At 32.3% G+C, this 22,465-nt stretch overlaps 1 protein-coding gene across 1 annotated transcript; it reads left to right on the top strand.

Moving 5' to 3' along the window:
* The first annotated feature begins 3,137 nt into the window (after positions 1-3,137).
* LOC122402244 lies at positions 3,138-5,341 on the top strand. The gene is made up of 2 exons (XM_043404869.1): positions 3,138-3,760; positions 4,948-5,341. Exons 1-2 carry the CDS (start codon positions 3,138-3,140, stop codon positions 5,339-5,341), a joined length of 1,017 nt encoding a protein of 338 aa, XP_043260804.1.
* Positions 5,342-22,465: the final 17,124 nt, after the last annotated feature.

Raw genomic sequence — 22,465 nt, 5'->3', positions numbered from 1 at the left:
ATTTTCAATAAAATGGAACATTTATTCAATGAATTATATTTACTTGAAATTAAACTTGATTTGACTGGAATTTCATCAAGATTCAATTACACTTATGAACATATACTTTCAATAAATTATAAAATTCATTCAATAAATTTTCCAATGAATTCCCTTCATTTCTAATCAGCCTTGCCTAAGAAATAAGAAATAAGACCCAAATAAATTAGAAATATATCCTCTGCAACTAACAATTTATTTTCAAAAACTCACACACACACGAACAGAGAACCCAGTGTCGCAAATTATTATTATACGGAGCAACCGTAAGGGATGTTGTCCATATATTTCACACTATAAACCGTATCCTGCCCCCCTATTATGCAGGGTTGGGGCTCTCAGAGACTTAGGTACACAGAATATAAACTAGATCTGGGCCAAATCCCTTCCGAACCTTTCCACCGATAGAATCGCAAACCCCCCTCACGAATTGTGAGAAAATTTATGTGCCAGTGCGTCTTTTCCCCGACCGGGGACCGTAACTTAATGCAAGAATTAGATTCGGAATTAATCAAGAGTCCTTTATTCTTCTCGAGTCCTTAAATAACAGACCTATCCTTCTGAAAATTCCGTTTCCTTCGCGCAACGCCCAGAAACACGAGACTTCCGCGTCGTAGCGATGCTCCTACTTCCGGTTGCACGTTGGGGAAACTTCCAAACTCAGAAAAAAGAAAATTTTTATTTTTCAATCATAAAAACGAGTTTCGAAGGAAAAACGAACGATCGATTGCGAGAGATCGACAGATGCTGTCGAGAAATTGTTTTCGTTCCGATTCCGCGCAAAGGGGGATCGAGAAAATCGGATCAACGAGGTAATCCTTTCTCTTGGACGAAATCTTTTTAAGCGGGGTAAACTTTGAGAGTGGCCATTCTGTGGAGAAACGCGGACGTTTCTTCGGCTTAAGTGCGGATCTGCATAATCCGCGATTGACAGAAATGCGAAACGAGATTACGTCGCGTTTAAAGATTTTTAAACGACACTGACCCAACCGATTCTTGAATTTAACGATTTTTGCTTCTTTTCCTGTGGGATACACACTTTTGTGATGATATTATTGTAAATTGGACGAGGAAAAATCTTCCACCATTGTTGTATTCATAGGTTTCTTAACATATGAAGTTAGGTCATAAGGGGTACCAACTCCTAGTTTTGATATTTATCTTTATAGGTTGCAGATCTGTCTCAACCCTTCACCAAATAAATAAATAAAATACCAAATAAATTTGAACAAAAATCCTACAATTTTAATTGTCCTGAATCAAATTACTAATCCACAAATCCACCATTGCAGATTTATACACAAAAGATTGGCAGAAACTACAAAAAAAAGCACAATATAAGTTTCTATGCAATTTTGTGCTCCTTTTTAAAGAGTCTTAACCCTTCGCCAAATAAATAACAACGATTTTAATATTCCTGAGGAATCGAGCCACCAATCAACAAATCCGCCATTGCAGGGGTACATACGCAAAAGATCGCTAGAAACCACGAAAAAAGAACAATATAAGTTTCTATGCAATTTTGTGCTCCTTTTTAAAGAGTCTTAACCCTTCGCCAACAAAACAACAACGATTATAATTTTCCCCGAGGAATCGAGCCACCGATCCACAAGTCCGCCCTCGCAAATTCCCCGCTCCCATTATGCGTCCCCACGAGTTGTCTCGCTCTCGAAATAACAGGGGACCGGGGTTAGCCAAGAGGATCAACGTCGGTCGCGTACGCTCGCGCGCCTAGTTTCCCTCGATAAACGCACGCGCTGCGGCGCAGACGCAGACGCAGTCGCTGTCGCGCGGCACCACGAACACATACGCGGGTCCAACGCAACTGGCACACGCGCTCCCCCCCTCTGGCATATGGCGTGCACGGTCCCCCTTTTCAGTTCCCGTAGGGGAGGGGAGGGGGGAAAGAAACGAGGGGGCTGCGGCGCGTGCTCAAAATCCCCACCATTTCTTGCTCCTCGCACAACACGCGTCGCCCCTGTCCCCCCCTCTTCGTTCTTTCCGTCGCTCGTAGATCCTAATTCCCCGCCGCCCCTCCGGGGCTTCGTCCCCCCCGTCGCACTCCGTGGCAAAATGCTGAAACCTAACCCATCTATCGGATGTCCGCGCTCATTCTCAACGCGGACGCCATGCGGTGCGTAGCACGGAGGTCTGATCAGAACTGTTCCGTGAAAAAGTGACCATCGTGGCCCGGGAAACCCCCTGATCAAGTGAAAACGCGCGGGAAAGTGTCGACCATCTCGATTCACGGATACGGAGGACTTTCAGTGCACACGAGGACCATTGCCTCTCGAATAACGCTCGAACCACCCCCCTTCTACCTTTCTGACCGTTTCGGGGGGGGCCAGACACCATGCGAACCGCGACGAGCTGGCTTCGATGGAGACAATACTGCTCCGATCGGTAGCGAACGCCCGTGAAAAGAGTCCCTCGAATGGAGGTAAACTCTCGAACCTCTCAACTTTCGAAACGTTTGGTGCCTTGTAGATTTAGTATCAGTGCCTTCATTCGCGACAAGTGATAATGCATGAACGCTGGATCTAGAAGTCCAGCTACAGTCCGTTAAACTATCCATAAAACGGATGTGAAATGCTCTGAGATCGGGAAAAATCGCGTATTATTTTCGTGGAGTCGTCGACCGTCGGGCAGAAGAATAGACGGTGACCTCACTGCTTTACTTAAGTCGTTGCGACCGGCAGCGAGACAATTGGATCTTGGTTCGGGTCATCAGCTTTGTCATTTGGCCGTGGACCGTTCGAGCCAAAGATCTCGACAACTGAAACTCTCAAAGTTCTCAAAAACACTCAACAAAGCAATTACAATCCAAGAATTTTGATAGATAACGTTCGAAATATTCTGACCCAGATCCAAACCGAAGAGTAAAATCGAAGAGTCGAACCGTCTGTGTAATCATCTCGGTGTCCGAGGGGAGAGCGCGTTTTATTTATAAGTCCATCAATTAGACTCGTCCTCGAGAGGCATTAGAGTCGATAAGCAACTAATCGACTTGGCTATTCTCACGACACAAAGTTCTGCGTGCAGTCGGGACGCTGGGGAACCCGGGGAACACCGAGACAGATGAGAAGGAACGCCTCAGGATGACGACTATGGGTGTCACGGTGTTCTGCAACAGAGTGCAACTGAACGGGAACGATCAGGAGCAGTTGATGCTGCTGAGGACCCTCCAGGACAACGAGAGCAACATAATCGGCAACCAGCCTCACCTGATAGTCCCCAAGAACAACGGCAACATGAACTCCACGACTGTGTTGCCCCCCTACGACCCCTCCAGACTGAAGAAACACGGGAAGAACGGTCAACCGCCGCCGGTGGCGGTCGCGAGAAGAAACGCTCGCGAGAGGAACCGCGTGAAGCAGGTAAACAACGGATTTGCAACATTGAGGCAACACATTCCGAGTCACATAGCCGCGGGGTATGGAGACAGGGGCAAGAAACTGTCCAAAGTGGAGACCCTGCGTATGGCTGTCGAGTACATCAGGGGACTTCAAAGGCTACTCGCGGAGGCTGATGGATTGGAATACGACGCCAACTTGGGTGTTGCACAGTGCATGCCATCGCCCACCAGCAGCGTCGTTTCTTCCAGCCACAACGGGTCCGGCGAGAGGCTTATCCTCGAGGACGATGTCCTTGCTGGCGATGACGACGACAACGAGCACCTGGAAGACGACGAAGACAATGGGAAACAAAAAAACACGTCCAGGTAAATATATTTAAACGATGATGTTTAGACTGATTTGTTAGACTTGGGTTCTTCCATTTGATGTGAAGGATTCCAACGGTTCTGGTGGCCTAAAATAAAAAAAAGCTAGTCAGTGATATGGTTGTCTACGATTACAACTTGTATGCATGACGATTTGATTTGATTTGCTTGAATGAACTTGCTGAGATGAGCTGTTTGTTAGACTTATGATCTTCCATTTGACGTGAAGGATTCCAACGGTTCTGGTGGCCTAAAATAAAAAAAAGCTAGTCAGTGATATGGTTGTCTACGAGTACAACTTGTATGGATGACGATTTGATTTGATTTGCTTGAATGAACTTCCTGAGATGAGCTATTGGGTAGGAATGTTTGTTAGACCTATGTTCTTCCATTTGATGTGAAGGATTCCAATGGTTCTGGTGGCCTGAAATAAAAAAAAGCTAGTCAGTGATACGGTTGTCTACGAGTACAACTTGTATGGATGACGATTTGATTTGATTTGCTTGAATGAACTTGCTGAGATGAGCTATTTGTTAGACTTGTGTTCTTCAATTTGACGTGAAGGATTCCAACGGTTCTGGTGGCCTAAAATAAAAAAAAGCTAGTCAGTGATATGGTTGTCTACGATTACAACTTGTATGCATGACGATTTGATTTAATTTGCTTGATTTAACTTGCTGAGATGAGCTGTTGGGTAGGTATGTTTGTTAAACTTATATTCTTCCATTTGATGTGAAGGATTTCAACTGTTCTGGTGGCCTAAAATAAAAAAAAGCTAGTCAGTGATATGGTTGTCCACGATTACAACTTGTATGGATGACGATTTGATTTGATTTGCTTGAATGAACTTGCTGAGATGAGCTGTTTGTTAGACTTGTGTTCTTCCATTTGACGTGGAGGATTCCAATGGTTCTGGTGCCCTAAGATAAAAAAAAGCTAGTCAGTGATATATTTGACTACGATTACAACTTGTGTGGATGATAATTTGATTTGATTTGCTTGAACTAACTTGCTGAGATGAGTTGTTGAGTAAAGAAGTTAGTTAGCCCTATGTTCTTCCATTTGACGTGAAGGATTCCAATAGTTCTAATGCCCTAAAATAAAAAAAAGCTAGTCAGTGATATGGTTGACTACGATTACAACTTGTGTGGATGACAATTTGATTTGATTTGACGACGATGTTGCAGATTGTCACCGCATCGAACCGCGGTAGCATCCCCGCGGGATTATTATTCATCCTCGGTGGGGGATGAAGAGAACCTGGAGCCTAGGACTATGTCAGGGGCGCAGAACTTTTCCAGGTTGTCCCCTAACTCGATAGCCTCTCCACCCTCGGAGTATTATGGACAGAACGAGGAGAACCTCGAGCCGCAGACACTGTCGCCGTACAGTGGCGCCGGGGATAGCGAAGAGGGTGCAGCCACCGTTTACGCAACGAGTCCGGAAACTTTCTCCGGGGCTCTCTATTATAAACAGGAGATCACCGAATCCGGTGAATTCATGGACGTTGTCAGCTGGTGGGAACAGGAGCAGGGTAGGATGGTTCATCAGCAGCACTCCCAACGCCTCACACACGTGTAATAAAAAGGTTAGATCCTTTTTCCATTTCACCTAAAACGCTGAGAAAAATTCCAATGGGAGGAGATAACTTGAATTTTTAATATTTTCAACGTTGGATTTGGGGGATCACGTCAATTCGACATGGTCAAATTGTGAATCTGACGTTACAGAATTAGGGAATTTTATTTTTTGGGCAATTTGAGTTGAATTTAGGTGATGTAATGAAATAAATGTACAAGGTCTGTTCAAAAAGTGACAGAATTTTTCTAATTTTTTTAAACAAGCTTGCATTTTGCATCTCCAATCCATTCAGGAGTTATGATTTTTTATAGTATATTATTTATTTTATTTATAGTATGAAATTTGAGGGAAACATTTATGGTCAGGTATTATACTTTTCAATTAGGAATTTTTTTCTCGAAAGTGGGTAGGATTTCGGGGGTAGGTCTATTCACCAAAAGTGATTGTAATTGACACCCCTAGCTAAGAATAATTTTTTTAGAAGAATTTGAAAATTCTTAATTTTGTCGAAAAATTTCTGCACCTACTCGAATTTTTTTCTCGAAAATGGGTAGGATTTCGGGGGTATGTCTATTGACGAAAAATGATTGCAATTTACTTCTCTAGCTAAGAATAATTTTTTTATAACGATTTGAAAATTTTTAATTTCGTCGAAAAATTTGTCCAACTTCCTGAATTTTTTTCTCGAAATTGAGTAGGAATTCGTGGATATGTCTATTCACCAAAAATGATTGTAATTGACCTTTGCAGCCGCACATATTTTTTTTAGAACGATTTGAAATTTTTGAATTTGGTCGAGAAATTTATCCATCTATTTGAATTTTTTTCTCGAAAATGCGTAGGATTTCGGAGGTATGTCTGTTCACCAAATATTATTGTAATTGACTCTGCTAGCTAGAAATAATTTTTTCAGAACGATTTGAAAGAATTTTTTTTCGCCGGAAAATTTAGGCACCTACCCCCTGTCGATTTTTCTTGAGAATTAGTTTTCGATTTTTAGTAATTTTGTTTGACGCCCCACAGAAAAGTTTTCTAATACTTTTTTATAGGTATCCATGAGGCCCACTTCAGAAAAAAATTTCATTGAAATATATTCACTATTGTAGGAGTTATGGCTGTTTGAAAATTGGACCATTTTTATGGAGTTTTTCTAACTTTACGGGGTCAATGAATAAATTTTTTAGTATTTTTACAATTTCTACATATTCTCCACTAAAATACGCGTCGTTTGCCGCTTTGAACATTAAAATCCTCCAATCCGTTCAGAAGTTATGACATTTTAAAGATTCGCATGAAATCTCAGGGCAATATTTCTAGCCTGAAGTTATATTTTCAATAAGGAATTTTTTTCTCGAAAATGGTTAGGATTTCAAGGGTATGTCTAATGACCAAAAATGATTGTAATAGACCCTCCTAGCTAAAAATAATTTTTCCAAAACGATTTGAAATTTTTCAAAAAAATAAAAAAAATAAATTAATTTTTTAATAAACCTCATATATTCTAATTAAAAAAAAAAAAAAAACTGAATTTTAACGTAACAGTAAACCCATCGAATTACACTAAAAATACCCCCAACAATTATTCGTAAACCTAATGTTAACAATAATCGTATTAAAAAGAAAAAAAATTTTCTAAAAAATGGCATCACCTTGTATGGTTTCGTGAAAAAGAATTTCCAGTGGAGTGTCTGTAAGTGGTTCGAAAGCCTACGGGGATGTCGCTCGGGAGTCGCGCACGTGACAACTACTCCGAGGAAGCGTCGCCAAGTGGAAACTCGTGTTCGCCGTTTCCTCTCGAACACGTGCTCGAGCCTCGACGCTCCCGAAAATAAACTTTACGCGTTGTAACCACTTTGCGAAGTGCGTGCCGACGTGACACTTGGGTGCATCCTCTGCACACTCACGGGACCACTACACCGTGGCAATGGAGACCATGACAAAAACGTGTTAGGCGTAGAATTTGGAAATACAGACCTGCAAATAAATAATAAATGAGTCGTTGTTAGCAAGGAGTGTCAATGGAATGTTTATGCATTCATGGGAAATTTTAATTTTCTAAAATTATATAGTGCACTTAAGTTTTGTATTCATCAGGTATTTGTAAAGCAAATCTATTCTTTTTCTTGGCCATTATTCAAATTCAAATGAAATTCAAATGAAATTCAAAGAAAATTCAAAGAAAATTCAATGAAAATTCAATGAAAATTCGAATAAAATTCAAAGAAAATTCAAAGAAAATTCAAAGAAAATTCGAAGAAAATTCAAAGAAAATTCAAAGAAAATTCGATGAAAATTCAAAGAAAATTCAAGGAAAATTCAAAGAAAATTCGAATAAAATTCAAAGAAAATTCAAAGAAAATTCAAAGAAAATTCAATGAAAATTCAAAGAAAATTCAAAGAAAATTCAAATAAAATTAAAAACTATATAGTGCACTTAACCCCTTGGTGTACAATGATGACATTGACTCAAAAGTTCATGATTTCAAGTTTCACAGAGTCGTGAGTCCACTCATTAGTCATCAAGTCTCATATTTATATCAAAATCAACACATTTTTATATTTATCAGGTATTTGTAAAACAAATCTATCCTTTTTCGTGGCCATTATTCAAATTCAAATAAAATTCAAAGAAAATTCAAAGAAAATTCAATGAAAATTCAAGGAAAATTCGAATAAATTTCAAGTAAAACTCGTAGAAAATTCAAAGAAAATTCAAAGAAAATTCAAAGAAAATTCAAAGAAAATTCGAATAAAATTCAAGGAAAATTCGAATAAAATCCAACTAAAATTCAAAGAAAATTCAAATAATGTACATTCGAAAAATTATTAGGAATTAAATCATACATCAAAGGGTTAATACATCAAAAATACTTAAAAATACTATATTATACTTGGGGGTTGAAACAACCCTCTACAGTGCTCCCAATTAATTAATCCTAAAACTATAAATTTGCACAAATATTTGCAGTCTAATAATATAAACACAATATTTAAAATACTACGCATAAAAAAATCTTGAAAATTGTGTTTCCATTTTCTTAAAGTTCCAACAAAGTAACTGGAAAACCATATCAGTTGAAACTTTCCAAGGAACGTAACTCGAGGATCTGAAAATAGCAATTACAATCTTGCATTTAATTTGTTGCGCAAATGACGCAGACTGGGTATAAAATTACTTGATCAAATTCGAATAAAATTCAAAGAAAATTCAAAGAAAATTCAAAGAAAATTCAAAGAAAATTCAAAGAAAATTCAAAGAAAATTCGAATTAAATTCAAAGAAAATTCCAAGAAAATGTATAGAAAATTCGAATAAAATTCAAAGAAAATTCAAAGAAAATTCAAGGAAAATTCGAATAAAATCCAACTAAAATTCAAAGAAAATTCAAATAAAATTCAAAGAAAACTCAAGGAAAATTCGAATAAAATTCAACTAAAATTCAACTAAAATTCAAAGAAAATTCAAGTAAAACTCGTAGAAAATTCAAAGAAAATTCAAAGAAAATTCAATGAAAATTCAAAGAAAATTCAAATAAAATTCGAATAATATTCAAAGAAAATTCAAAGAAAATTCAAGGAAAATTCGAATAAAATCCAACTAAAATTCAAAGAAAATTCGAATAAAATTCAAGGAAAATTCGTAATGCTTTTGGAATTTTTCCATTCGTATTGGGGAGTATGGGTCTAAAAATTATTTCCCCGCATTCTTAGCTTAATGATCGCTTGCTCGCCACCCATATGTTAAGAATACGAAAGCTGTCGCCTTATGGTCGGCCCGAGTCACCCAAGTCGCATGTCGATACGCGCACATGCATCAAATATTATATCTGACTGCGTAACACGTGCGTTGCGCACGTTTCTAAGGAAACGGTGGCTTCTATTTGTGGCTCGACGTCTGCTCCAGGCGAGCTTTCTTTTTGATTTCTGCACCGCCACTCAACTTCCCAACGTTTCTGGACCTTAAAAATTAATATTCGCCATTTTCACCATAATCAACACTAAACTTAGAAATTTGCCTTCGCTAAAATTTTTAGAATTTTTAGAATTCGAGGCTATTTCATAAGAATTTCATTGTATATCGTTTCAGGATATTGCCATAGTCAATTTATAATATATAATTTTTAAATTATATCTCAAACTATAAAAATAAATATTTCAACAAAAGAACTCAAAATTTATTTAATTAAATCTATAATTTTTATTTAATCAATAAAAATTAAATGAATAAATGAATATATGTCCATTAAGACTTTTTTTTTTAAATAAATTTTATATTATATAAATATTAAAAAAAAAGTTAAAATTATTTGACTATTAAAACAAGCCAAGGTATAGTTATTTCAAATACCAAGTAAATAAATAAAATAATATATATTATTTTATTAATGAGAACAAAAGAATTTAAATCGACCTAGTAATAATAATAAAACTATGACGATAAAGAACGAAATATGTCGAATATTTTTATCGAAAGTTAAAGTTCCTTTTAAGGTCCGTTTCCTCTAGATTTGGGAAAATATGGCTCTAGTCGAGGGGGGAGGGGAAATACGAGTAACACGGAAGGAAACGGATCAATTGGAAGCTTGAGAAGATTGGGAAAGGTCTGGAAAAAGAGATATTTCGAGGAGGATACCTAACATATGGCAAAACGGTGAACCACTTCCGTTTGTGGCCGCTTTTGATGTGTTGCGAGGCGCACGATGAAATAGTGCGGGCTAGCGTGAACTTGAAATTCCCCTGGCACATGTTCTTCTTCATCCAACACCACTTTCTTTGGCGCAAATACATTGAAATATTTTTAATTTATGTTATTTAATTTTCTTTGAATTTTCTTTGAATTTTCTTTGAATTTTCTTTGAATTTTCTTTGAATTTTCTCTGAATTTTCTTTGAATTTTATTCGAATTTTCTATACATTTTCTTTGAATTTTCTTTGAATTTTATTCGAATTTTCCTTGAATTTTATTTGAATTTTATTTGAATTTTATTTGAATTTTCTTTGAATTTTCTTTGAATTTGATTTGAATTTTCTTTGAATTTTATTCGAATTTTCTATACATTTTCTTTGAATTTTATTCGAATTTTCTTTGAATTTTCTTTGAATTTTAGTTGAATTTTATTCGAATTTTCCTTGAATTTTATTTGAATTTTCCTTGAATTTTATTTGAATTTTAGTTGAATTTTAGTTAAATTTTCCTTGAATTTTCTTTGAATTTTATTCGAATTTTCTTGGAATTTTCTTTGAATTTTAGTTGAATTTTATTAGAATTTGAATAAAGAATAGATTTATTTTACAAATACCTGATAAATATAAAAATGTGTTGATTTTAATATAAATATGAGACTTGACTAATTTTTTGCTAATAATTGGACACTCAGCTACCCTTTTCAGAAATATACAATGCAATGAATATTAAATGTATATTCGTTCTTTTATAAAAATCTACAATTTTTTAAAATTCGAATTGAGCAAATTGTTTACTATTTTCATTGCAAATTATGAATGAATATCAAGTGTATACATATTCGTTCTTTCATAAAAATCTACAATTTTTTTAAATTCAAATCGAGCAAATTATATACAATTTTTATTGCAAATTACGAATGGATCATTTTTACTATTTTCGCTAATAAATAACAAAAAATAATTTTCATTTATTCTCTCATAGAATATTAAATTGCAACCAATTCACAATATATTTTCAATTTTCATGGTTTGCAATGGTATTTTGAGAAATTTTGTTATACAGGGTGCCCAGTAAGAAAGTGTTTATTGCAAATTACGAATGGATCATTTTTACTATTTTTGCTAATAAATAACAAAAAATAATTTTCATTTATTCTCTCATAGAAAATTAAATTGCAATCAATTCACACTATATTTACAATTTTCATGGTTTGCAATGGTATTTTGAGAAATTTTGTTATACAGGGTGCCCAATAAGAAAGTGTTTATTGCAAATTACGAATGGATCATTTTTACTATTTTTGCTAATAAATAACAAAAAATAATTTTCATTTATTCTCTCATAGAATATTAAATTGCAACCAATTCACAATATATTTTCAATTTTCATGGTTTGCAGTGATCTTTTGAGAAATTTTGTTATACCGGGTGTCCAGTAAGAAAGTGTTTAGTAAAATGTGTAACCCAGGGAGCAGTGTGCGTCGCGAGGGTCCCCCAAGTGCCTCGAGCAAGTAATTCACGACAATTATAAAGTGAGGTCATCTACGAAATGTACGAGATGCGTCGACGCGGCTAAATTAATTTAATAAATTCCTTTCTTGGCTCTCCGAGTCGCGTTCATATCGTCCCGCCATTGTTGACTCTTTCGGGGCTTCTCTTGTAACTCTAACCCCCTTTTTAATCGCGATTGAAACGCGTCAAAATATCGATCTCTTCGAATTAACAATTTTTTTTTTTCACAACAATTTTTTATTTTCGATCGCTTCGAATTAACAATTTTTTTAATTCTAAAACAATCTTTTATTTTCGATCGCTTCGAATTAACAATTTTTTTATTTTACAACAATCTTTTATTTTCGATCGCTTCGAATCAACAATTTTTTTATTTTACAACAATTTTTATTAGCTAAAGTTTCTTTGTATTTTCGCGTGGTGAAACGAGGCAGGCTTCTTCGACTTGCTTTCAACGCGAGAGAAAAAAAAAATAATTCGAAGACTGTCATGCTGGTAACCCGCATGTTTACTATCTTATCAATAAACATTACCAGCATGGTAACGCGACTGCGTTCGACGACGGTTTGGAGCCGAGAAGATTTAAGATTGAGCCTTATTTCCTCGTGAATTTATCTGTTATTTTACAAATAAAAAAATTATTCACTCCGAATTAATTAAATTTTTTAAATTTTAACACTTTACCGACCGATAAAACAGTTGATTAATCGTCTATCGGTCGGTAAACGTCGACCGATAAAACAGTTGATTAATAGGCTATCGGTCGGTAAGCGTTGGCCGGTAAAACAGTCGATTAATACGCTATCGGTCGGTAATGTGTTAATAAAGAGGGAAATAAAGTGGGAGAGTTTCTACTTTGATTTTACTCTACTTTTGCAGAGTCATAGTCGCGTCTAACGCAAATAATTAATTCCATGCAACCTGGTCGAAGTATGGATGTAATGATCCATTTTTCGAACAAATTCTCTAAAATTTCGAATATATACAGGAATATATTGAAATAAAATTTGTGGTATTTGGAGCATCACATTTTACATGAAAAGTGTCAAATTTGCTCTTTTATTCATCTATTTAAAAGAAAAAAGAAAATTAAATTAACACTTTACCGACCGATAAAACAGTTGATTAATCGTCTATCGGTCGGTAAGCGTTGGTCGGTAAAAAAGTTGATTGATACGCTATCGGTCGGTAAGCGTTGGCCGGTAAAACAGTCGATTAATATCGGTCGGTAATGTGTTAAGACACTTTTTAACATGGATTTCAGTGCATTTTTATCGGGTTTTTGGTAAAGTGGAACAGAAGTGATATGGGAAAAGGAGTTCCAGATGCTTGCACATCGAAAGGACAGCTCTTCCGCGGTCCTTGAGCGTTTAAAAGCGTTTAAAACGATTTCCAGTCACGTCCTATTGCTGATAAACCGACGTCCTTACCGAGTGCCTCTTTCACTATCGTTTTTTTTTTTTATCTGAGAAACGACACATTTCAAGGCCCACTGCTTAATGCATGGCTGAATGTGTCTTGCGAATACACGGTCCCTTTTCTCGCGTGTTTGTTAATTGCGCTATGTTTATTTATACGCGTGGTTACAAAAAAGAAATAAAAACTAAATGTAAATATTCTGTGTATTATTACTGACAAAACGCTGTGATTTGTCGAATATGATTTAAAAAAATAATTGTTGCTTCTTGGATTTGCAAAACTGTAAAATTAATGTTAATTTTATTCCAAGAATAATTCACGATAAGATAAGATTGTTTTGGAATCGAAATCGAGCAGATTGGAGTTTACTGTGATTTGTTGAATATGATTTTTAAAAAATAATTGTTGCTTCATGTTATTTGCAAAACCGTGAAATTAATATTAATTTTATTCCAAGAATAATTCACGATAAGATAGGATAATTGTTTTTGGAATTGAAATCGAGCAGATTGGAGAAATTTACGATCGATCTAGATAGAAAGTTTCCTTTTGTGTTTTGTATTTTGTATTTTCGCGAATATCGATGGATTTTCCCACGATCTTCGTGACAGGGTTCGAGAGATTCCGTTTCCGTGGTTAATTCTCGCTGATCCAGGAAAATAAGGATCTTCTTGGAGAGGCACAATGGCCAGGTGGGGCACAATGTCCCAACGTCATATAGAGCCCCCCTTCTTTGCTGAATCTATGCTGAAAATTGTCTGGATAGTTCAGGGGAAAGTGTTTTTCACGAATAAATCACAAAGGGAGAATTTTAGGGGAGGAATAACGGTTTCTTGAAGAAAAAAAATATATCTGTTAACTTTGTCGATGTTTCGTTATTTTTTATTGAGGGGCAAAATATAGGGGTAGGCTTTGGAAGACTTTGATTTGGCTAAGATTTTGATTTGGGAATTGTTTTTTTGAGGGGTGAAATCAACAATGGAATTTCTGGAGAAAATTAAGAAATTTTGGGAAAGAGAGTTTTAGTGAAGGTTTTGGGGTTTTTTGAAGTGGTAATTCAATATTTTTTGGGGGGTGAAATCAACCCTTGAATGTCTCATAAAGGGTAAGAAATATTGAAAAAGAGTTTTAATGAAGGTTATGGATTTTTTAAATGTTAACTGAATGTTTTTTGAGGGGTGAAATCAACCATTGAATATCTGGAGAAAATTAAGAAATTTTGGAAGAGAGTTTTAGTGAAAATTACGTGTTTTTTAAGGGGTGAAATAAACCCTTGAATTTCTAGAGAAAATTAAGAAATTTTGGATGAGAATTTTAGTGAAAATTACGTGTTTTTTTAGGGGTGAAATCAACCCTTGAATATCAGGAGAAAATTAAGAAATATTGGAAGAGAGTTTTAGAGAAAATTACGTGTTTTTAAGGGATGAAATCAACCCCTGAATGACTCGAGCAAAAAATATTGAAAAAGAATTTTAATAAAGGCCACATTTTTATCTAGTGTTAACTGAATATTTTTTAAGGGGTGAAATCAACCCTTAAATGTCTGGAAAACACTGAGAAATATTGAAAAAGAGTTTTAATAAAGACTATGTGTTTTTAAACGTTAATTGAATGTTTTTTAGGGGGTGAAATCAACCCTTTAGTGTCTCCAGAACGCTAAGAAATATTGAAAAGAATTTTAACAAAGGCTACGTATTTTTTTAGTGTTAATTCAATGCTTTTTGAGTGATGAAATCAACCCTCGAGTGTCTCGAACAAAAAATATTGAAAAAGAATTTTAATGAAGGCTACGTCTTTTTCTAATGTAACTGAATATTTTTTAAGGGGTGAAATTAATCCTTAAATGTCTGGAAAACACTAAGAAATATTGAAAAAGAATTTTAATAAAAGCCAAATTTTATCTAGTGTTAACTGAATATTTTTTAAGGGGTGAAATCAACTCTTAAATGTCTGGAAAACACTAAGAAATATTGAAAAAGAGTTTTAATAAAGTCTATGTGTTTTTAAACGTTAATTGAATGTTTTTTAGGGGGTGAAATCAACCCTTTAGTGTCTCCAGAACGCTAAGAAATATTGAAAAGAATTTTAACAAAGGCTACGTATTTTTTTAGTGTTAATTCAATGCTTTTTGAGGGATGAAATCAACCCTCGAGTGTCTCGAACAAAAAATATTGAAAAAGAATTTTAATGAAGGCTACGTCTTTTTCTAATGTAACTGAATATTTTTTAAGGGGTGAAATTAACCCTTAAATGTCTGGAAATCACTAAGAAATATTGAAAAAGAGTTTTAATAAAGTCTATGTGTTTTTAAACGTTAATTTAATGTTTTTTAAGGGGTGAAATCAACCCTTTAGTGTCTCCAGAACGCTAAGAAATATTGAAAAGAATTTTAACAAAGGCTACGTATTTTTTTAGTGTTAATTCAATGCTTTTTGAGTGATGAAATCAACCCTCGAGTGTCTCGAACAAAAAATATTGAAAAAGAATTTTAATGAAGGCTACGTCTTTTTCTAATGTAACTGAATATTTTTTAAGGGGTGAAATTAACCCTTAAATGTCTGGAAATCACTAAGAAATATTGAAAAAGAATTTTAATAAAGGCCACATTTTTATCTAGTGTTAACTGAATATTTTTTAAGGGGTGAAATTAACCCTTAAATGTCTGGAAAACACTGAGAAATATTGAAAAAGAGTTTTAATAAAGACTATGTGTTTTTAAACGTTAATTGAATGTTTTTTAAGGGGTGAAATCAACCCTTAAATGTCTGGAAAACACTGAGAAATATTGAAAAAGAGTTTTAATAAAGGCTATGTGTTTTTAAACGTTAATTGAATGTTTTTTAAGTGGTGAAATCAACCCTTTAGTGTCTCCAGAACGCTAAGAAATATTAAAAAAAAATTTGACTAAACATTACCTGTGTTTTAATCTTACACAAAATTAAATAAAAATATTATCAAAAAATCGATAAAATGCAACTCCAAAATGCGATTAAAATTTACTATAACATAACTCCACTATATAACAACAATTTAAATATTGTATGATCCTCATAAATAACTACATAATTCACAAATGAGCCTCATATGAGATTTCAAATGCTCAATAATAATAATTAAAAAAAAAACACTAATAAAATTGTACAACCATCTAAAATTCGTCTGTTTCTCTGTTACAGGATATCGATATAGCTCGAGCACGAAAATTGATGACAGCGATCTCACGGAAACTCACGAATGAAATTTCAGTCGAGCAGCAAGGATATCATTCGTCGGAGCAGCAAGGATATCGACAAACTGTACTTATCGCCCAAAGTACTTCCTCTTAGACAGCCCCACTGCCTACGACGTCTTTCCCCGGTTTTCTCCACTCTACGATGCGTTCAGAGACCATTCTGCTTCCTGAAATCTGAAGAAGTGATGTTAAAGTTAACTGTTAAGCGAGCAATAAATTAAGAAGAAAATGTAGAATCATTAGGGGTGTGTGGGACAATAATACTAAAAACCTAACCCTCGGTTTGGGGCAGGAATTTTACTCAAAATTCGATCAAAATTAAACTAATATCCACAAACACTAAAAAAAAACACTAATTTATCAATATTTTATCGATAAATTGAATTTTTAAACGACTCACTGAAGGAAATAATTTTTTTTTAAGACTTCGAATTTGATATTATGGATTCTGCCAACCTAAAAATAAGAAAAATAGTTAAATATTTAATTAACACTTTACCGACCGATAGGCTATTAATCGACTGTTTTACCGACCAACGCTTACCGACCGATAGCCTATTAATCAACTGTTTTATCGGTCGGTAAGCGTTGGTCGGTAAAACAGTTGATTAATACGCTATCGGTCGGTAAGTGTTGGCCGGTAAAACAGTCGATTAATAGGCTATCGGTCGGTAATGTGTTAATTTGTTCATTTACCTTTTTTTATTATTATTGTATTCTCGAATTAGTATCCTGTCTCGAACTGACGTTTTCAGGGGGTTCCCCGACACCCCTAATCAATCTTCCCTGTATAAATATTCTACAAAGTGTGAGGGCCAATGCAAAGTGACGAATTTCGTACAAAAGTGCCTTAAGTAAAATTGTGTCGAGCCTCACGAAAACTAAAAAACTATTTTTTCTACTTGATATATTAAGTATCGATGAGACTCTATTTATATCTACGTCGTCCATTAAGTTACGGGTCTTGCTTTTGGAAAACTAGTTTCTGGTGCCAAGGATCACAGCCAAGACTAATTCTAAGACTCCCAAAGTGTGTAATTTAGGCGAGTTTATCGTACAAATCGGTTTTCGTTCGTTCAGTATTAGGAGTACGTAACAAGAAACGAATTACTTAAATCAAACTTGCATAATATTCAATAAATTCTACTTTTTTTCTGGTTAGTTACACCCATGTGTAAATTTTTGTTGTAAATAAAATACCTTTACAATGTCATTTTATTGCAACAAAAATATTAGTTTAATTAAATGATAATTGTAAGCAACGATGCAATCGAGCACTCCTGATTTAATCTTAAGACGAGTAAAACTCTGTAAATACAAGTGCCTTGGATAAGACTATATTAAGCATTTTTTACTTGTACTTTCTGTAACACTTTTTATGAAATATTTAAAATACATTTTATTATTTATAAGACTGCACGATTGTTCATTCAAGATCCCAGAAAAAACTCATTTCGTGTTACATTTTAACGATTACTCGCATAAAGCTGATTCGTTGGAAAGGCAGTGACACTTTCAAGAATTATTTCGTAACTATTGGCCAACGAGTGTCGATTTACGCTGACTGTGATACTGTGTGCAACGCAAAATCATCACTCTGGTTTTGTCGTTTCGTTAGTTCTCGTAAAGCTGGGACCACGTAAGGAATAAGGTAAATCAATTTTTATTTTTTTCTGAATTAATCAAGATTTTTGGAAATTTTTTAAACGTCGGATTTTTTTTGAATTTTGTGAAAATCGTGGAAGTTAATTCCAGTGAGTCGTTGTGGGGTATTATATTCACGTTTGTATAATTAAAATGGCATTAATGACCTCTTCTGTGAATTCCTCGATGCAATTTGCATTTATTTGCATCGACACTGGATGCATGGAAACTTTTTAACCATCTTTGTTTTTTATCATAATTACTTGCATATTGCACGATGCGTTAGAAAGATTTGGAATGCTGATTTTTTTGAAATTTTAATTTTCATTGGTTTAGTGTTTTATATTTATGGTGCATTTGAAATAACAATTTTATTGTTTTTGAAATATTTTTTATTACTGTTTTATTGTTTATTTAATTTCTTTATTGAAACTGGTTAGAATTTTGAATTTGTACTAAAATTGATTTAAATTTGAATTTTACTAAAATTGATTCAAATTTAAATTTTAAATACTATATATTATTGGATAAAAAATATTTTACTAAAATTGATTCAAATTTGAATTTTAAATACTATATTATAGTATAAAATTGATTCAAATTTGAATTTTACTAAAATTGATTCAAATTTAAATTTCACTAAAATTGATTTAAATTTGAATTTTACTAAAATTGATTCAAATTTAAATTTTACTAAACTTGATTTAAATTTAAATTTTACTAAAATTGATTGAAATTTAAATTTTAAATAGTATATTATAGTATAAAATTGATTTAAATTTAAATTTTACTAAAATTGATTCAAATTTAATTTTTAAATACTATATATTATTGGATAAAAAATATTTTACTAAAATTGATTCAAATTTGAATTTTAAATGCTATATTATAGTACAAAATTGAATCAAATTTGAATTTTAAATGCTATATTTGAAATTTAAATTTGAATCAATCTTCATTACTAAAATTTTATAGTTTCTTTAACCTTCTTTTAATTTTGATTTTTCGTTTCTATAAATCCAAATTCTTTTTAAATTTTAAATAATATATTGTAGTATAAAATTGAATCAAATTTGAATTTTAAATGCTATATTTGACATTTAAATTTGAATCAATCTTCTTTACTAAAATTTTATAGTTTTTTTATTCTTCTTTTCATTTTAATTTTTCGTTTCTATAAATCCAATTTCTTTTTAAATTTTAAATAATATATTATAGCACAAAATTCATTCAAATTTGAATTTTAAATGCTATAATTGAAATTTAAATTTGAATCAATCTTCTTTACTAAAATTTTTTAGTTTCTTTAATCTTCTTTTAATTTTAAATTTAATTCTTCGTTTCTACAAATTCAAATTCTTTTTAAATTTATTCCAGTTTCTGAGAAAATTAATTTGACTATTTTAACACAAAATTTTCTCAAAATTTCTTAATTTCCCTCCTTTTTTATCATTTCAATTTGTCATTGCTATATTATATTATATTTATATTGCATTAGAAATAACAATTTTCTTATTTTAAAAATTTTTTTTAGTTTCTTTCTCTGTTTTAATTTTAATTCTTCGTATCTATAAATCCAAATGATTTTTAAATTTATTTCTGTTTTTGCGAAAATTAATTTAACTATTTTAACACAAAATTTTCTCAAAATTTCTTAATTTCCCTCCTTTTTTATCATTTCAATTTTCATTGCTATATTATATTATATTTATATTGCATTAGAAATAACAATTTTATTATTTTGAAAATATTTTTTAGTTTCTTTCTCTGTTTTAATTTTAATTCTTCGTATCTATAAATCCAAATTCTTTTTAAATTTATTTCTTTCGTTGTTTTCGTCTTTTTTTTGTGACACTTTTTAATATAGTATTCATTTATCGAATATATAATATTGTTTTAAGGCTTCTATTTTTAAAAAAACTTAATTTAATTATTTTAACACAAAATTTTCACAAAATTTCTTAATTTTCCTCTGTTTTTATCTCGATTTTAAATTTATTTCTCCCTCCAGTGTTTTTTTTCTTTTTTTAAGACACTTTTAATAATGTCTTCTTTCAATATGGCGTCCATTTATTGAATAATGAATTTTTGGTCGTTGATTTCTGTTTCTAACCAGGAAATGACTATTTTTCTCTGCGTGTTTGCCTTCTGTGAATAATCGAATCGTCCAGGAAGCGTTGCTTGGGCGTCGATGTAATAAAGGGTGGTCGATTTGGCGTCCATCGATAATTTTGTAATTTCGTAAAATTGCTCCTACACTCGCTCGACCTCGACAAAGGGGTTCTCCCATTTCTCGCTCCCTCTACAGGCTCTCTTTGTTCTATTTCATTTTTTATTATCCTCGAGGGTCGATTTCCGGACACGTTCCATGCAGGGGGTGGAAGCAGGTTGCTACGTCATTTCCGGAAGTGCTCGTTTCCACCTCGACGATCAAAGAACGATCGTTGCAACCGTCTTTCTGTTGTTTTATTCGTCATTGTCTGTGTGTACTCGTGTATTAATTTTTACACCCTCATTTGTCATGAAAATAATTTAAAATTGAAGGGTATGAATCATGTTAACAACAGTTGTGGAGGAAAATCGTCCATATTAGGGGGAAAATTTCCACAATTGCAGTTATCTAAAAATACAATATATATATACATTAGAACAATTGAATATTTTGAATGTAATATAATATATTTATTCTATAATCTACATTTTTTATTTTACATTCTACATTTTTGGTTTTCCTGTGAGAAAATTGAAGAATTCTAGTCCACACTTGCAGTCACCTGAAAATAAAATATATATCTATATATATTAGATCAACTAAATATAATATATTTATTCTACTTCTACGTTTATTATTTTCCTTTGAAAAAATTGAAGAATTCTAATCCACACTTGCAGTCACCTAAAAATTAAAAATATCTATTAGATCAACTAAATATTTTAAATGTAATATAATGTATTTATTCTACATTCTACATTTTATATTTTCCTCTGAGAAAATTGAAGAATTCCAGTCCACACTTGCAGTCACCTAAAAATAAAGTATATTTATTAGATCAATCGAATATTTTAAATATAATATAATATATTTATTCTATAATCTACATTTTTTATTTTACATTCTACAATTTTGGTTTTCCTTTGAGAAAATTGAAGAATTCTAGTCCACACTTGCAGTCACCTAAAAATAAAATATATATCTATATATATTAGATCAACTAAATATAATATATTTATTCTACTTACTACATTTATTATTTTCCTTTGAAAAAATTGAAGAATTCTAATCCACACTTGCAGTCACCTAAAAATAAAAAATATCTATTAGATCAACTAAATATTTTAAATGTAATATAATATATTTATTCTACATTCTACATTTTATATTTTCCTCTGAGAAAATTGAAGAATTCCAGTCCACACTTGCAGTCACCTAAAAATAAAGTATATTTATTAGATCAATCGAATATTTTAAATATAATATAATATATTTATTCTATAATCTACATTTTTTATTTTACATTCTACAATTTTGGTTTTCCTTTGAGAAAATTGAAGAATTCTAGTCCACACTTGCAGTCACCTAAAAATAAAATATATATCTATATATATTAGATCAACTAAATATAATATATTTATTCTACTTACTACATTTATTATTTTCCTTTGAAAAAATTGAAGAATTCTAATCCACACTTGCAGTCACCTAAAAATAAAAAATATCTATTAGATCAACTAAATATTTTAAATGTAATATAATATATTTATTCTACATTCTACATTTTATATTTTCCTCTGAGAAAATTGAAGAATTTCAGTCTACACTTGCAGTCACCTAAAAATAAAGTATATTTATTAGATCAATCGAATATTTTAAATATAATATAATATATTTATTCTATAATCTACATTTTTTATTTTACATTCTACAATTTTGGTTTTCCTTTGAGAAAATGGAAGAATTCTAGTCCACACTTCCAGTCACCTAAAAATAAAATATATATCTATATATATTAGATCAACTAAATATAATATATTTATTCTACTTACTACATTTATTATTTTCCTTTGAAAAAATTGAAGAATTCTAATCCACACTTGCAGTCACCTAAAAATAAAAAATATCTATTAGATCAACTAAATATTTTAAATGTAATATAATATATTTATTCTACATTCTACATTTTATATTTTCCTCTGAGAAAATTGAAGAATTTCAGTCCACACTTGCAGTCACCTAAAAATAAAGTATATTTATTAGATCAATCGAATATTTTAAATATAATATAATATATTTATTCTATAATCTACATTTTTTATTTTACATTCTACAATTTTGGTTTTCCTTTGAGAAAATTGAAGAATTCTAGTCCACACTTGCAGTCACCTAAAAATAAAATATATATCTATATATATTAGATCAACTAAATATAATATATTTATTCTACTTACTACATTTATTATTTTCCTTTGAAAAAATTGAAGAATTCTAATCCACACTTGCAGTCACCTAAAAATAAAAAATATCTATTAGATCAACTAAATATTTTAAATGTAATATAATATATTTATTCTACATTCTACATTTTATATTTTCCTCTGAGAAAATTGAAGAATTCCAGTCCACACTTGCAGTCA

This window comes from Colletes gigas, unplaced genomic scaffold, assembly GCF_013123115.1.
Source record: "Colletes gigas isolate AHSC1104 unplaced genomic scaffold, ASM1312311v1 Colletes_gigas_Sc00034, whole genome shotgun sequence".
Taxonomy (NCBI): Eukaryota; Metazoa; Arthropoda; class Insecta; order Hymenoptera; family Colletidae; genus Colletes; species Colletes gigas.
This window is presented reverse-complemented; position numbering and strand designations above follow the sequence as displayed.

Bases quoted from the DNA above. Each gene is read 5' to 3' on its own strand.
- LOC122402244 (XM_043404869.1), top strand. From the start codon at position 3,138: ATGACGACTATGGGTGTCACGGTGTTCTGCAACAGAGTGCAACTGAAC. The intron at 3,761-4,947 runs GTAAATATATTT...ACGATGTTGCAG, and splicing joins AAACAAAAAAACACGTCCAG to ATTGTCACCGCATCGAACCG.